The sequence below is a fragment of the Scyliorhinus canicula genome, chromosome 2 (genome assembly GCF_902713615.1).
Source record: "Scyliorhinus canicula chromosome 2, sScyCan1.1, whole genome shotgun sequence".
Classification (NCBI taxonomy): Eukaryota; Metazoa; Chordata; class Chondrichthyes; order Carcharhiniformes; family Scyliorhinidae; genus Scyliorhinus; species Scyliorhinus canicula.
Genome location: NC_052147.1, coordinates 191980884 through 191996935, shown reverse-complemented (window position 1 = coordinate 191996935; position 16052 = coordinate 191980884). Strand labels below are relative to the sequence as shown.

At 45.0% G+C, this 16052-nt stretch overlaps 1 protein-coding gene across 4 annotated transcripts in view; it reads left to right on the top strand.

The window, feature by feature from the left end:
- ppp1r1c (protein phosphatase 1, regulatory (inhibitor) subunit 1C) overlaps window positions 1-10702 on the top strand; it is a 158833-nt gene extending 148131 nt beyond the window's left edge. For all 4 annotated transcript variants that reach the window (XM_038789241.1, XM_038789240.1, XM_038789243.1 and 1 more), the window contains one exon: window positions 10198-10702. In XM_038789241.1, coding sequence (XP_038645169.1) covers window positions 10198-10298 — 101 coding nt within the window. In that variant the 3' untranslated portion in view covers window positions 10299-10702. The remainder of the gene's footprint in view (window positions 1-10197) is intronic.
- Window positions 10703-16052: the final 5350 nt, after the last annotated feature.

Sequence of the window (16052 nt, the reverse complement as noted above, 5' to 3'; positions counted from 1 at the left end):
CACCATCCTTAATCTCTGCGCACATTGAAGCATTACAGCTTGGTACTGAAGACACGGCTTAAACCATGGTTAATGATACCCATGAGGAATATGACCAATGAGACCCAATTGCTAGGGAAAGCATATTCATGAGTGGAATGTGGCAAATAGATAGATGGAGGGCATTCATTGATGGTGACTACGAGGGAAAGGCATGACATTGCATAACAATGAGGGCAAGTAGGAACTGATATGGAAGTGAAGAGGTGTGGATTGAGATGGATGGGTGTACCTCCAAGGTAAGTTGATGTGGGAAGTGATATGCTGAAGTAAGCTTGAGAAGCCTGAGTGTAGGATTGAAGTTTTATGCACATCAGGGTGAGGCTAAATATGCAATTGTACTCCCCTTTCCTGCTCTGCTAGGATCATTAAACCACTTACTGGCATTGAATCCAATAGTGCAGCACAATGCTGCTGCTGCCTTCTTTGCTTCACTGGTGGGGTTCTGTGCCATTTAACAGTTTATCCAGAGAGGTGATAATAGAAGAAGGTGCAACCTTTAAACATCTGGACTCCATTCTGCCAATTCTTTTTGCTGTTCTCCCAACTGAAAGTGGCACCAAATTTCATGTTTGGAGAGTTTCTTCAAATACTGCGGTTGAAATCTTCTCATGTGTCATCATGCCTGCGAATGTTGTTTGGTTGGGAAACCCAGAGGTGATGTGGTAATGCAGTGACTGGGTTGACAGATGATTGATTGATTGATTTATTGTCACATGTTTTGAAGTACAGTGAAAAACATTTTTCTGTGGCTAAGGGAACCTACACAATACGTATACAGTAGACAAAAAGAATAATCAACATCAACAAATAATGATTGGTGACAGTGCGGAACCAGGGCCAATCAAAGCAAATACTTGAGCTAGAGCAGCATAGGGCGTCGTGAATAGTGTTCTTACAAGGAACAGATCAGTCCGAGAGAGAGTCGTTTAGGAGTCTAGTAGCCGTGGGGAAGAAGCTGTTCCTCTGTCTGGATGTGCAGGTCTTCAGACTTCTGTACCTTCTGCCTGATGGAAGGGTCTGGAAGGGGGCAAAGCCTGAGTGTGAGGGGTCACTGATGTTGTCAGCCTTCCTGAGGCAAAGGGAGGTGTAGCCAGAATCAATGGGAGGGTGGCAAGCTTGTGTGATGCGTTGGGCTGAGTTCACCACACTCTGCAGTTTCTTGTGATCTTGAACCAAGCAGTTGCCATACCAAGCTGTGATGCATCTGGATAGGATGCTCTCTATGGCACATCTGTGGGAGTTTACGAGAGTCGATGCAGACTTGCCGAATTTCTTTAGCTTCCGTAGATGCACTGCATGGGTGGCACGGTAGCACTGGGGTTAGCACTGTTGCTTCACAGTACGAGGGATTTGGTTTAGATTCCCGGCTTGGGGCACTGTGCGGAGCCTGCACATTCTCCCTGTATCAGCCTGGGTTTCCTACGGGTGCTCTGGTTTTCTCCCACAAGTCCGGAAAGACGTGCTGTTAGGTGATTTGGGCATTCTGAATTTGCCCTCACTGTACCCGAACAGGCGCCAGAGTGTGGTGACTAGGAAGGGGAACTGGCATCAGGTGGGGGGGGGGGGGGGGGGGGGGGGGGGGTGCTTTCTGGAAGTCAGCCCTTGCTCTTGCATCTAACCCCTTCTTCACCCTCATCAGTGACCCCCTCCTTGTGATCACCCATTCCACCTCACTTACCTCCAGGTATCCAGCTATGACCCTTGGTGAAGCCTCAGAGCATTATCAGCAACAACCACCACTCCCGGAGCTGCTTCCAGCAAGGAAGAGCTGATGCCTCTGATTTGCTAGCTGCTCAAAGAGGCAGGATCGCTACCCTCCAGGGGACTGGATCATATGGGAGGACTGATGCTGCCCAGTTAAGGACCTGATTGCTCTTAAAGCCTGTATTTACTAAATATTTCATTGCGTATGTTATGTGTATTGTTGAAAATTCTAACCAAGTTAAATTTATTATTTCTATGAAATTGCAGCAATAAATGTTCTATTATGCAATCCATTTGCTCCCAATAGAAATCTTTATGCTTTACAAATTTAAAAATACATAATGATTGACAGGTTTAATAAAATTGCTTACAGTTTCATGTGGTGCATTATTTATTAGATTAAGATTGTGCAAGTTTCTGAAGTTGTTTCAAATAACCCTTATTTAAACATTGTATTGCTAACATTTTTAGATTTGTCTCAAAATCTGCCTTATTTTTATGTATGATCTAATATTGTCGATTCAGAACTTCATAACTTTGGCGAGAAACGATTCTCCAACTGTTACAATCCCAGCTGATGTTACGACTGGATGGCCAGGTCTCGGAGCTGGACCCTGGCTCAATAGATTGTAACTTCTTATTCAGAGATGTGGATGGACAGTCACAGGGCTGCTGATTAACTCTGAACATAAGAATAAAATATTTATTAAACAAGAAAAAAATGAACTCTAATAACTCCTTCACCTCACCGATAACCTTTACAATGTACACAGATTGATAAGGATTACACAAGTTACAACTTCGAGAACTTAGAGATTAGACTCTAATGTTCTCAGTAAGTACACAGTAAATGGAAACCAATAGACGAAGTGTGGTCAGACACATCACACTCTGAAACCAAATGACAGTTGCCACCCAGGGCAACTTCTGCAGATTTCTCATCAAAGCCCAAAGCCTAATTCATTACACTGTGAGCCAGCTGGTCCCACTGGAACTCTGACTTACACTCTGTGTTTCCACACTCCAGGAAAAACATGCCTTGGAATCTTCTCCCAAAGTACGCTTTCTCTTGAATTCCTTCACCAAAGGTCCACTTCCAGGTTGCCAGTCTCTCCTTTCAGTATTCCTCTGCCTTGGATTACCACTTGCATTCAAGCTTCCACACAATCTCTCAGGTACCCAGTCATGCCAATAGAACACTACTGCTTCACAAGCTGAGATGTCACCAAACTTTTGATTTACCTTGGATGTCTGGCTTCTCACATAGCCAACATTAAATCTGCTTCTTGCAGGAGTCTCTTTAACTCGGAGCATTTTCTTTGCTTTAAACTTCAACTTTACCGAACAGGGTCTTGTTAAACTTCTTGTTCTTTGTTCCTTTAAATTAACTGTCTTCCTGAGACATACCCTTTTCCCAGATCCCTTGTTTCTGGACTTTCTTTTGTTCTTTTAGAGTCATAGAATCATAGAATTTACAGTGCAGAAGGAGGCCATTCGCCCATCGAGTCTGCACCGGCCCTTGGAAAGAGCATCCCTTTAAGGCCACATTTCCACCCTATCCCCGTAACCCAGTAACCTCACCTAACCTTTTTTGACACAAAGGGCAATTTATCATGGCCAATACACCGAACCCACATCTTTAGACTGTGGGAGGAACCGAAGCACCAGGCGGAAACCCACACAGACATGGAGAGAACGTGCAGACTCCGCACAGACAGTGCCTGGGACCCTGAAGCGGTGAAACAACTGTGCTAACCACTGTGCTACTTTGCTGACCATTTTGGGAAGTCTGCTTTCAGCAGCTCCCTGGTCGTGTCCAGCTTCTCCTGGGTCCAGCTTAAAACTAATTCAAAAGTTTTCTCCATCCTAAGCAGCACCCTAGTTTTCCTTTAAGACCTATTTGCTTTCACATCGTAAACCCTCATTATCAAATATACATTTAAACCCAACTGAAGTCATTAACCCTTTCATATACAGAAACACATATTAACCATACTTCAGCCTATGCCTTAATTCTAATACCCACAAATATAAATTATTTAAAACAACCTAAATTTAGTGACACAACTGGGTTTCCAACCACAATGCCATTTGGGGAAATTCACACTTTTCTTGGTCTGGTCACTGGATAGCAGGCTTCTGAGTAATAAAGTTCTTCATCTGTGAAGGAAGGAAACAGCGTTAATGTTTCAGGTCAATACTTTTTTAACCAGACTGGAAAAAGTTTGAGATACAACGTGCGGAATTCTGCGTCCCGCCAGACCCGTTTTCTTCCACAATGCTCCCTCGCTGACAACGGGATCCACCGTCCGATCAGAAAGCCAATGGGATTTCCCATTGTGGCCGCCCCCACGCCTTCGGGAAATCCGCGGGAGTGACTGCGCTGCTGACGCAGCGGAAGATCCCGCCGATGGAGAATTCAGCCCAACAAGTTTTAAGCAAGTACAGGTGGAAGGTAGGAGAGATTAAATGAAAAATTTAGGATTGTGCAAGGCAAGAGAGATGGGAATGGGACAAGTGAAGAAACTAAAGATGGGTCTAGGGAGGTGAAAATGACAATGGCAGAAAGATCACCAATGAGTGCCTTCTAAAAAATGATGCAGGTTGTTGAACTCAATGTTGAATTCAGACAGCCACTTACTCTTACCTCTCTGCCCTTCCTTTCTGCCCTTGGATTCCTACACTGATTCAATGAAGCTCAGCAGAAGCTTGATGAGCAATACCTCATTTTCCGATTAGATCCTGTAAAAGCTTCTGATCTGAGTAATCCAGCAGTAAATGGACTGGCACTGACAGGGTGCACGGATGGCGTTGCCAGGCTGGCAGGGTCCCTCCCAAAGTGCCGGGATGACAGTGCCAGGTTGCCTGTGCCAGGGATACCTTGCCCTTAAGAGTTGGGGTGAGGAGGGGCTCGAGGACTCAGTAAGAGGTAAGTTGGGTGCAGAGGAGGGGGGGGGTTCGAAGGCTGCAGCGTGGTGGCTGAGGGGGTTTGAAAGATTGCAGCAGCATTTAAAAGTGGTGCCACGATCTGCGAATACTCTTCCTGCACTGTCGAGCTGAACGCGCCAGTGGAGGAAATGATGAAAGTGCGGCCTCGACGGGCTGATCCTCGCCCAGACCAGAAGAAAATGGCAAAGCGCCGTTAACACCCCGCTAAAGGTGCCCAAACGGGATACTGTTTCTGTCCCATTAAATTGCGCCCATTGTAACCAAAGTATAAATATGTTAAAAAGTCAGCATTACCCTACATGGCAACATAATCATTTTTTAAATGAACCTGATATTGAAGTCTAAATGGAATAGGGTTCATGTCCTTTGCTTAACACAACGTAAAAAAAGACCTTGATTGGCCCATTGTTTTATTGAGACATATTTACACATTTGTGTCAGATTTACAATGGAGGCATTTGCTACTTTTCTATTGCCAAAATGTTGTTGTCACATATAGATAAAGTCTTGTCTTGACGACAACATTTAAGATCTAAATAAGCACATGATAAACGGGATATATTTGAGCACAGGCTAATCACTTCCAGATAGTGATTTTGTAATTGCTATTGGAAAGTGGCTGGAACCATGAGATCAAATCAGATCGGCTATGTATTATACATTATCTTAACTGTGCAGATTATATTACTGTAGGCGGCAGTAATTGGTTCATCGCAATTGGTCAGAGTTTTTGCAGTTATTGATTCTTTTCAATGCTCAGTGTTTGGAGCTAGAATTTAATAAGTTATTATTTTTGGAATTTAAGGATATTTTTCTTCTCTACTCAGTAATCAGTACATGAATTGAGTGATATTTGACGGCCCCCAGGAATAGAAAACATGCAAATTTAAACAACGGAGGTTTCTTTATTGTAGATAAGTAGGCACTACATTGGAAATCTCACACACACCAGAGCAATGGAAGTGGACACTGCACACAGCTGCAAAAGGAGCATCATCTGACACTGAGGTTAAAGATCAGAATGGTAGAGGAGGTTTGACATTCCATCCGGTTCCTGCTACGATTCATCTGAGATTACTTGATAGCAACATTGAGTGTAAAAGGTCGAAAAGATTTCTTGTGTCAAACTGGCCTCAGCTTGATGATGACAAAAAAATAATGAATAATATTTTTTGATAATTTAGGACAAGCCATGATTGTCCTAAAGATATGGATTCATATAATTAATTGAATCATGTACTACTCGAGTCAAAGATTTCTACCAGTTGACTGGAGCATATTAGCCTTTCATGAATTAAAATGCCATAGGATAATTTGTTTCACTGGCTTAATGTATAGTAATACATCTGGAAATGTAAAGCCTCATTGATCTGTTCATTTGATCACACTGATGCAGTGAGAGAAGAAAGCGATGAGTCTGGTTGTAAACAGTAACTAACAAGCCAGGCGGGATTCTCCATCCAGTGACATCGGAATTGGGAAACGCGAATGGGTGGAGAATTGCACGTGAGCCAAAAATCGTGGATGCCATGCTTCGGCGCCTCTGCTTTCGTTAATGCAACTGTAAATGGCGCTGGCATATCATTAACGGCTCGAACCTGATATTTTCTGTGTTTCCCATGATGTTCCGCCTCCACCAGGAGGAATTACCGATGGCAGTTTTCAATTGTGGTTTTAAAAATCGGGAAACAAGCGCCGTAAATGCTGAGGGAGAGAGAGGAGGTAGGACATGTTCCCAGAGGCGTGACTGTGGGCTGTTGGTCCTGCCACTGGCAGGGCTCGCTGCCGGGGGGAGGGGCGACTCTGCAAGGGCCGGAGGGGGGTGGGGGGGTTAGCGAGGGGGTGATAGAGAGTGACCAGGGGATGGGCCATGGCGTTGGTGTGACCCCTGGGACCAAGGTGGTGTCCAGGCATGGAAAGCCAATGCGCAGCCTGTAAGGCAGCCACCTTGCTGTGCACCCCACAGATCGCCCACCATGGCCTTTGTTTGCGCAGAGTGACACCGGCCATATGGGTGCACCCCCCACCCCAAACCCCTCCCTCCACCCCACCTCTGCCCCACCAACCCCCCCAGCAACCACTCCCTCCACTCCACTATCCCCACCCCCACCCATCACCGGACGCCACCCACCCTATACTGGGGCAGTGTGCACAACGCCTTCATCCTGACACACACAAAGGTTCCTGATGCCTGGTGAGGGGTTGGCTCTTGGGTGACAGGGGTTACCTGCTCTGGCTGTGGCTGATGACGCCTATCAGGAGGCCACAGATCGAGCAGAGACCCACGACAATGACCTTAACCCCAACCCTGACCCACGCCGCGATTGGGGCGTGACCGAGTGGTGCTTTGGCATCCTGATGATGCACTTCAGGTGCCTCAAACGCTCTGGGATGGCCCTCCAGTATAGTGCTAGGAGAGTCTCCTACATTGTGGTGGCTTGCTATGTCCTCCACAACATCGCAAGCAGAGGGGAAAATGTGCTGGAGGAGGGAGATGAACGCCAGAATCCTCGGACGAGGAAGTTGCGGAGAAATGACAGGATGGGCAGGGCATGTGCTCCAGGCAGGCACAGGAGGCTGCACAACATGTGCACCTGGGCTAGCGCGCATGGGATGCTGTCATCGCCTCTAGGTTCACCGACTAGGGTGCTTGGCCGATGGCACGGACATCCCATCCACACCCCCACCGCATTTCCCCATCAGCTGACCACCCCATCCCATGACTACCCACCTTACACCATCCTCCCCCCACTCCCACCAATCCCCTCCGTGAATTCTACCTGCAGGTGCAGGCTCGTGGTTGGCAGTAATAGCGGATCTGGTCCTTAGGATGGAGGATGATGATGACCTGCTCTGTGATGAGCTCTGGTGCTCTGCGCCGATTGACAATGTCTGACTCCTGCCCAAGGTAGCACTTTCCACCACCTGACTGATTCCTGCGTGCGAGCTGGCTAATTCCATCAGACGGTCCAACCCTTGGGATGCCGGAGGTGGGACAGGGTGTGGTGGTTGGCTTGGGCGAGAGACGAAAGGCGGGGTACTGGGTCGATATGCGGGGTCTGACCTGGGGGAAGAACCAAGCCATCAGAACAATGTAAATAAATCATCAACCACTTTTAGGATTTCATCGGATTGATTTCTGCTGGCTATTTCTAGATTAAGAGAAGTGTTGGTGGTTTGAACTGACTTGTAAAGTTGGTGAAGGCTACAGGGAATGGTGAGCAATGTGTTGAAGACTTCACTGCTCACTTAAAGGGTCTGCTCATAACGCATGCTGTCAGACATGGGTGTTGGAGTTGCTGTCCCCATGGGCTACAGCATGACTGGAAGAATAAGCAGTGATAAAACAAGAGGACAAATTTCTGGAATTGGGAGGAGGAGAAGGCAGAAAAGAGCTCTCAGCAGCAGATCATTCCATGCGGTGTCTTAAGGAAGTAATTCTCTTTATATCTTAATTTGATTTTATTACCATGGAAAAATGTATGCACTCTCTGTGTTTCACCAATTAGGTCCTCACTGAAATCTTCTACCTATTACAGGCAGAGTTGCAGTCACAGAGTAGGGTGAGAATGGCATTGCTGATGGTTGCAAAAGTGACAACGTCTTCATCCCAAGCTTCTTCCAAGCTGGAACAGTTGACAACTCCACCATTTTCCAGTTCACCAGCTACTGTTGTCTCAGGAATGTCGCTGATGCTCTGTATGCCTAGAGAGGGGAATTATAGTGCATACTCCCTTTCCAAAGAGAAATAGGCAGAGCGAGCAGAAAGCTTAACTGGGACAGTAGCTACCCCAGGGTGTAGCACACCATTAGCTCCACACGTGTTGTTTGCAAGCGGTGCATGTGCAATAACTGCAAAAGGGTTCCACTTCCTCGATGCAGAGCTTGATGAAACCAGATCTTTTTTGTTGCATTGATCAAGAAGGTGTAAATAGTCCACCCTCAGACATCTGCTGTTGCCGTTCATTAGTTGGGATGTGTGCTAATAGTAACAATTCTACTGATGTTTCTGTTCTCATTGTGGGAAATGGAAGTTGTTGTTGCCCAACATGACTTATTTTCATGAATGAGGCATGGAACATGAAAATACATTTTCAGCAGCATGCAGAGTGCACTGTTTCACAGAACCACAGCATCTGCCTTTGCAATGTTTTTTTAAGAGTGTCATTATTTTCAACATTAATGGGAAGGTGGAGGGTGTCGGTGACAGTAGTGACAGAAGGTCAGTGTCGTTCCCAGACAAGTGCTCCAGGCTGGTGTTTGGGTGCTTGCGTTGCTGTCTGGTGTCACTTCAGAGTGTGTGTGTGCGTGTGTGGGGGAGGGTGGGGGGGAGGTGGTGGTGGTGGTGACACACGTGCAATGAGGGCATTGCAATTCATTGTGGGCTCACTTAGATCTCCGATGCTGACCTCTGCCTCGGTAATTGCTCGCTCTCCAACCCTACCAACCAGGTCCATCGCCCTCTGTTCTCCGACAGTGAGGGGCGAAGATCTGGTGAGCCCTCCCTCCGGTTTACTCCTGTCCCCTCCTAGCTGCCTTATCCTGGGGGACAGATAATGCACAGCATACAACAGTCAGATGTGGGCCGGACACCCGACCATGCCGGACGGTATAGGTGTTGGCATGTGATACAGGATGCTGTGCGAGCGGCCTGTTAGTGGGTGGGGTCCAATCGTCCTCATGAGGCGGGAGTGGGCTATGAATGTGTGGGGCAGGGGCTGGTGCCGGGGGGAAGGTGGTGGTAGTGACTCACCCTGGTTGGCTTGGTGGGCTGTGCATTCTCACCCAGCATGGCCTACGGGTCCACCTGGTGGGGGCCGCGTGAGGGCAGGGGTGGGGGTTGATGGATTGTACATTGTGGGCAGGGGTGCTGCCAGGGGCACAGAGGTAGTGATTTAAGGGGGTCTTAAGGGGGTCAGGCAGCTTCTTCCTGCACTGCTGCCCGGTCCTGGCAATGGGGCCCACGGTGCTCACACCCAGGCCCCATTGATGTTAGCGGGTGGCAACATCCTTCCCACCCCGGGGAACAGGGAGTCCCGCCTCTCCTCCACGGCATCCAGCAGTGTCTCCAACTCTGCATCGGTGAACCTCGGTGCTCCATGGCTGGAATGGGAATGTTGGGAGTAGAGTGCATGTATGCGGCTGGAGCTGGTCAGGTTCTCGAGTGCCAATCCTGAACCCGGTGAATCACAGACCGGCATGCGTTGGAATTACATTAGTTCCACATGCATTAGCATGTCCTGTATTGCTCTGGGACTGGCACCCCCATTGTAACTGCACAACACCAGCAATTCAGTCCCGGTGTCAGCATTTAGTCTCTGAAATGGAGAAACCTACTGAATGTGTTTGTTTTATTGTACCTTGTAATGGAACTTTAGCTGATAAGTTGCTAACATTAAGAAGATCAAAAGCCTTACTTTAAGTGCTTGACTTTGTCCAATAAAAAGGATGAAAAACCATTATTGGGTATGTCTGTAAACTGAATAATTTTCATATTTACAGGGGTGAAACATCTAAGGACCCATAATGAGACACCATTCCTTGAGGAAGAAGAGGCAGCAAATGAAAGAGAGGAAGACTGGTCACAAAAGACAAACTTGTGAGCAGCTGGAAGGATGTTTTAGTGTGTCTGAACTGAGAAACCTTTCAATATGAGATCATCCTGCTTCAAATCTAATGGGTGTTTCCAGGCATTACCTGCAAGGTGATGAGTGCTTACAAATCTACTAGTAGGAATCCATGTTAGATTTCGGTCCAGGAAATAATTCTTTCAAATCTCACAAGATCTGAGGGAGACACGTGATATGATTGTGTAGAACCAAAGATCAAATTTCTGTCTCACAAGTAAATTCACTTTGTAGTTACCATGTCAATAGAAATGATACTGATATTGTATTGTACAATGGTTAATGTTTATTACTCTACTACTTGATGTGTGATGTGAATCTCTAACCTTGTGTAAATAATACTTAATTGAAAAGTTATAAATAAAGACAATGAAATAAAAGACCTTGCATTCATGTTTTTCAAGATATGCTAATATTTACATTTATCATTACACATTTACATTTTTATAGAGCTACATTATGGGCTAGATTGGGCCAGAGAATGTCCTATAAATTAGATTTATTCATGTAGATTAAAATGTTTGCCCAGAAAGCTGTGAGAAGTATGAGCTCTGTTGCAAGGTTGTGTGTCGTCCCATGAAGGGGTCCAGAGACTTGTGTGGTTGAACAATAACTGTTTGTTGTTTAATAATGTTATTGTTAATTAATAAAACCTAACTTTATACATATATATAAAATGGCCTCCTTCTGCACTGTAAATTCTATGAAACCGTGTTATCTATATAGGATACAGCCCTGACTCAGTGTTATCTTCTTGCTGACTTTTACCAAATTTAACACTACACTCTAGATTGTGACTCTTGTGACTCTCTAGATCATGACGTGGGTGATTCCCCAATCCCACATTAATCCTTACAATCCCAAACAGCATAATAACTACACCTCCCCTCATGTCATTATCCAAATGTATTCAGATAATATTTACATGTTGCGCCTTTTTCCCTCAAATCTCTGACTTTACAGATTCAGATTGTCTGGAGGCTTTATGACTCAGGTTGTTTTCAGGTTTGGAGGAGTGGCTGACTTTGTTGATTTGGAGTTGAAGTTGGAGAGCTTGCTGTTTCAATGCTCGGGTGTCAACATCTGGTTTGCTTCTGCCGCTCTTTGGTGTTGTATTTGTCTTTGTGACATTGGTCGGATGTCCTGGGTTTATCCCTTAACCTTTTGGATGGAATGCTCTTTCACCTTGTAGATGTACAATTTCTAAGTTCTTACCATTTAGGAACTACTCTGCATATCTTTCCTTCTACTAAAGTGGATTATTTCACACTTTTCCACATTATACTCCATCTACCATGTTCCTTCCCACTCTCTAAGTCAGTCCAAATCTGACAATTACTTAATTCTATTGGACTACTGAATATATAATAGGATATTCACTTGGCCTGCCTCTTATTCAGGCCTGTGCTATCAAGTATCTTAAATATCGTCCTCTTCATAACATCCAATTTTGCATCTGGTCTGTCCCTTCTACTTGCCGTAATTGTCTGACAGTGAGGCTTACCATCTATGGTTATTTTCAACACAGGTGAGTACAGATTTCTTTTTTAACCCGCACTTGTGGTTTGATGGGTTCCTGTCATAGTTATGGATCCATTTTAAACTTCAGCAGTTCTGCAGAAAATCTTTTGAATAAATAATTTCGGCCAGCTAGTTATTTTCCTAAGCTTGGAGAATTGAATCTAAGTTGGCTTTGTGATCTGACTTTTCTTTAAAATGCTGTTAGAAGCGTGACCTGTGTTGTAAGGTTGTATATTGTCTCATGAAAAGGTTTAGAGACTTGTATGGTTGATCAATGAAAGGTGCCATTGTCCCAGAGGACCATAGGCTGCTCTCCCCTTTTTGAGAGAGCTGACTGGTGGTGATTTAACCTGGGGGTTACCACACCTCAGGCAAGGGGCAAAGTTGAGAAGGATCACCTCAGCAGGTGCGGGTTGAACCTGTGCTGTTCACATCACTCCGCACCACAAACTAGCCATACAGGCAACTGAACTAACGGATCCTGAGGTTATCCATGAAGGCCCCACCCAATCCAGTGAGGAATCAGGAAACATGGACAGACGTCTGCCTTTTTCTGGTAATGATCCTTGTGTTAAACTGTCGGTACAGGAACAATAACTGTTTATTAATAAAACATAACAATGTACAGGATACAGTCCTGACTCATGCTGACTTCCAGCAGAATTCCTATTGCACTCAACATCATAATATGGGCAGTACTGTTTCCCCTGTCTCATAATAATCCTTAAAGTCCTGCACACCTTAATACGACAAACTGATAATGGCAAATGAAGGCAGCAGGGACCTTGACGAACAATGAGACAAATAATGTGTCACCTTAACCAGTGAGGTTTTGGGATGGAGAAATAAACAGAGGAAGAGCTGAGAAGGAAGATGAGTTGGAGCTGGTTAATTCAATGTTAAAGCAGACACAGAAAGAGAAATAAAGAGAGGAAAAGATCCATTGGATTAAGAGAAAGTAGAGACAGAAAGGAATTAAGTTTTAAAATGTTAAATTTGTTCTAAAAATCTTTTAAAACAATTTACAACCTGAAGGAAGAAGAACTACACTTATTTTTGTTTATTTTCTGGACAAGAAAGTCTGTTTGGATGTTACTAACAATTATCCCATTGTTTAAAGAAAGATCGTTTTTATTAAGGGCCAATTTAGCGTGGCCAATCCACCTATCCTTCACATCTTTGGGTTGTGGGGGTGAGACCCATGCAGACACAAGGAAAATGTGCAAACTCCACACGGACAGTGACCCAGGGCCAGAATCGAACCCAGGCCCTCGGCAGCATGAGGCAGCAGTGCTAACCACTTTACCATTGTGCCACCCCACAATTATCCTGTTGTTAATAGGGGGGCGATTCTCCCATGCCGCACCGTATGGGAGAATCGGCGTTCACGCCATTTTTTCCCGCTGCGCCGGTCCGGCATCGGTGCCATTTGCGCCGGCGTGTTTGGCCAGGCCGCCGATTCTCCGGCCTTGATAGGCCTCGTGGCCTCGCAGAAACGGCAGAGTTCTGCCAGTGCCATTCACACCTGCTCGCAGCCGGCTATAACACTGCATGTAGGGTCGGGGAGGGTGGCCTGTGGGGCGGGGAAAAGGGCTCCTTCACCGGGGGAGCCTCCGATGTGGTCTGGCCCACGATCGGGGCCCACTGATGGGCGGGCGGGCCTCTCCAACCGCGGCCCTATTTCATTATGCGGCTGGCCCCTGAACCCCTACACCATGTTGCGTCGGGGCCAGGGTGCTGAGGAAGTCCCCCGCGCATTCGCGGGTTGGTGCGGCCCAACTGTGAATGCGCGAGTTGGTGTCAGAAAGGGAGGCTGGAGCGGCGTGAACCGCTCCAGCGCTGTGCTGGCCCCTGTGGGGGCCAGAATCGGTAGTGCCCGCGCCCGTTTCGCGCCATCGTGAAATGCGACGCCGTTCACGACGTGCGAACACTCTGTCTCCAGTTTGGAGAATCGCGCCCAGGGTATTTTGAGGTTGATAACAAAATTAGCCTTCTATGGCGAGTTTAATGGCAATTAAAGTGCAGTGGCAGCATATATGAAAGTCATATGGAAGTTAAGTGTGAGATAAAGCTAACAGCGGAGGAATGCAAATTGGCCAGCAATCTGTGACAATTCGCAAATCATGGGATATATCTTCCACACTACAAATTTCTGGCCAATTTGTGCATTAATAGGAGTGTCCAATGAATTCACTTGAGTTTAGGCTGTGAGTCAGAAATGAACACAGGCAGACAGTCTGGTGCAAATCCAAGTACTCAGGCTTATAATTGTTTACTTTCTGGGCAAGCTAAGGTTGATTGGCAGATATTAACAATTATCATGTTGTTAAAAGGGTACTTTTGATATTATTTATAAGATTTAACTTTCTGTGGTGAATTTAATGGTCAATTAATTTGCAAATACAGCACTCATATGCTGGACTATTCAGGAAAATTAGAGATAATCCATCTTAAAAATAAAAGTTTATTTATTTCCTTTTTCTCTTAAAAATGTTTTCCCTTTCCATCAAGTCTCAAGGAAGTTGACACTGAAGTAAGCAGCTATTTTCAAATGTTTTTTGTGTGGACCTTCTGCTATTGTTGGCCTACTCCAGGGATATTTAGAAATATTTATACTCTATGAGGACCACCTAATTATTGAAAAGCAGTACTCTCATTATAAAAAGGGTTTTGTATTAATATTCCATAAGGAATATTCCAATACGTATTACAGAACACCAGTAACATCCCTGAGCATTCAAGGAGCACATTCACAAAACATATGATCGAATTAAATCCAAGCAAGAAGGTGTAATTTCTATTTATCACTTCACATACAATTAGTGTGCATTGGCAGGCAATTTTCACACAGCAAGAAGAGTAATAAGATCAATGGGCAGTTAATTATAGCCAGGCATTTCCTTGGAACTGTTCTTACTACATCTCTGTAGCTTAATCAGAATAGTAAGCAGATTTCTACGGAACTTTGAACAAAGTAATAGAGGCAGAATCCACACATTTCAGAGGAAACTGCTTGGCTCTGGGTTTTTTCAAAGTCATATTGGTTCTAGGAAGAATGTCTGCGCCTCTTGTTCTTTTTCTTAAGCAGTTCCATGGGTTCTTTATCATCTACCTCAATAGGGAAACAATACTAGTTAAACATCCCATCCAAAGGTCAACACCTCCAACAATTGAGCATTCCCAATACACCATTGCATGAGAGCTGAATTATCAAAAGCTTCAGGTGAGTTTGAATTTAATATCTTGTGACTGCAAGGTAAATGTTTCAGCAGTTGAGCCAAGCTGATGAGATAATGAAATTCTGAATTAACTATAGATCATGATTGTCCATTATCATTTAATGAATGGAATAAGTGTTGCTAGCTGTTATTGAGAGAGATGAAGAGACAAAGAACTATGATCACCGTGGGCTCTTGGGAAAATACTCAATCTATTGTTACGATCCCAATAGCATTTAAAAATAAATTTTGCCACAAGATGTCAGAATTTAAACAATAAACTTTTGCTGTACAAGAATTAAACAGAGCAAGTACCACTAATTTCACTTATACTTTAAACACAAAGTCCTCAACAGCACACACTTTGTTCTACTTTTATTTCCACCCAAGAGTTCCTCAATATTCTCTGGGATCTCAAGTGTTGATTCACTTCTCCTGGGACAGTGCCCAACAATTCACTCAGATTTTGCTCAGTGTTCCTGTTCTCAGAGGCATGAGATTTATTGGGATTCTTCCATTAGCATCTGGCAGGTGAACCTTCCAACTGCCCTTCAACATCTCACGATTGTCGATGCCCCAGTTCAAGCATGGGCCTCACTGCATTCTTGCTTAGTGACTTCAAATCAGAATTACCCCTGGTTTCTGATAGCTGTTTTCTACTGGTTACTGTTGCATTAGAGCTCCTCTTGAAAGATTCTTTCTCTGTGCCTACCTCAAAACCGTGTCCAGTCTGACCACAATTGATTGTTTCTGTGAGAAATCACACAGATTAAACTCAAAACCAAAAACAAACTTCCCAGAAATCTACCCCCATGGCAATGTGGCATTTCTGGGATGTCCCAGACAGAGATATAATCTAAATAACCCAGATCTTCTGGGCTTTGGCTCATTGGAGACTGTACATGACCGCAAGGTGTGCTATGGGCTACTTGGAAGTCCCAACACAATGACTCTGTGGGAATTGCCCGGGAAGTTTGAATTTCTGATCATC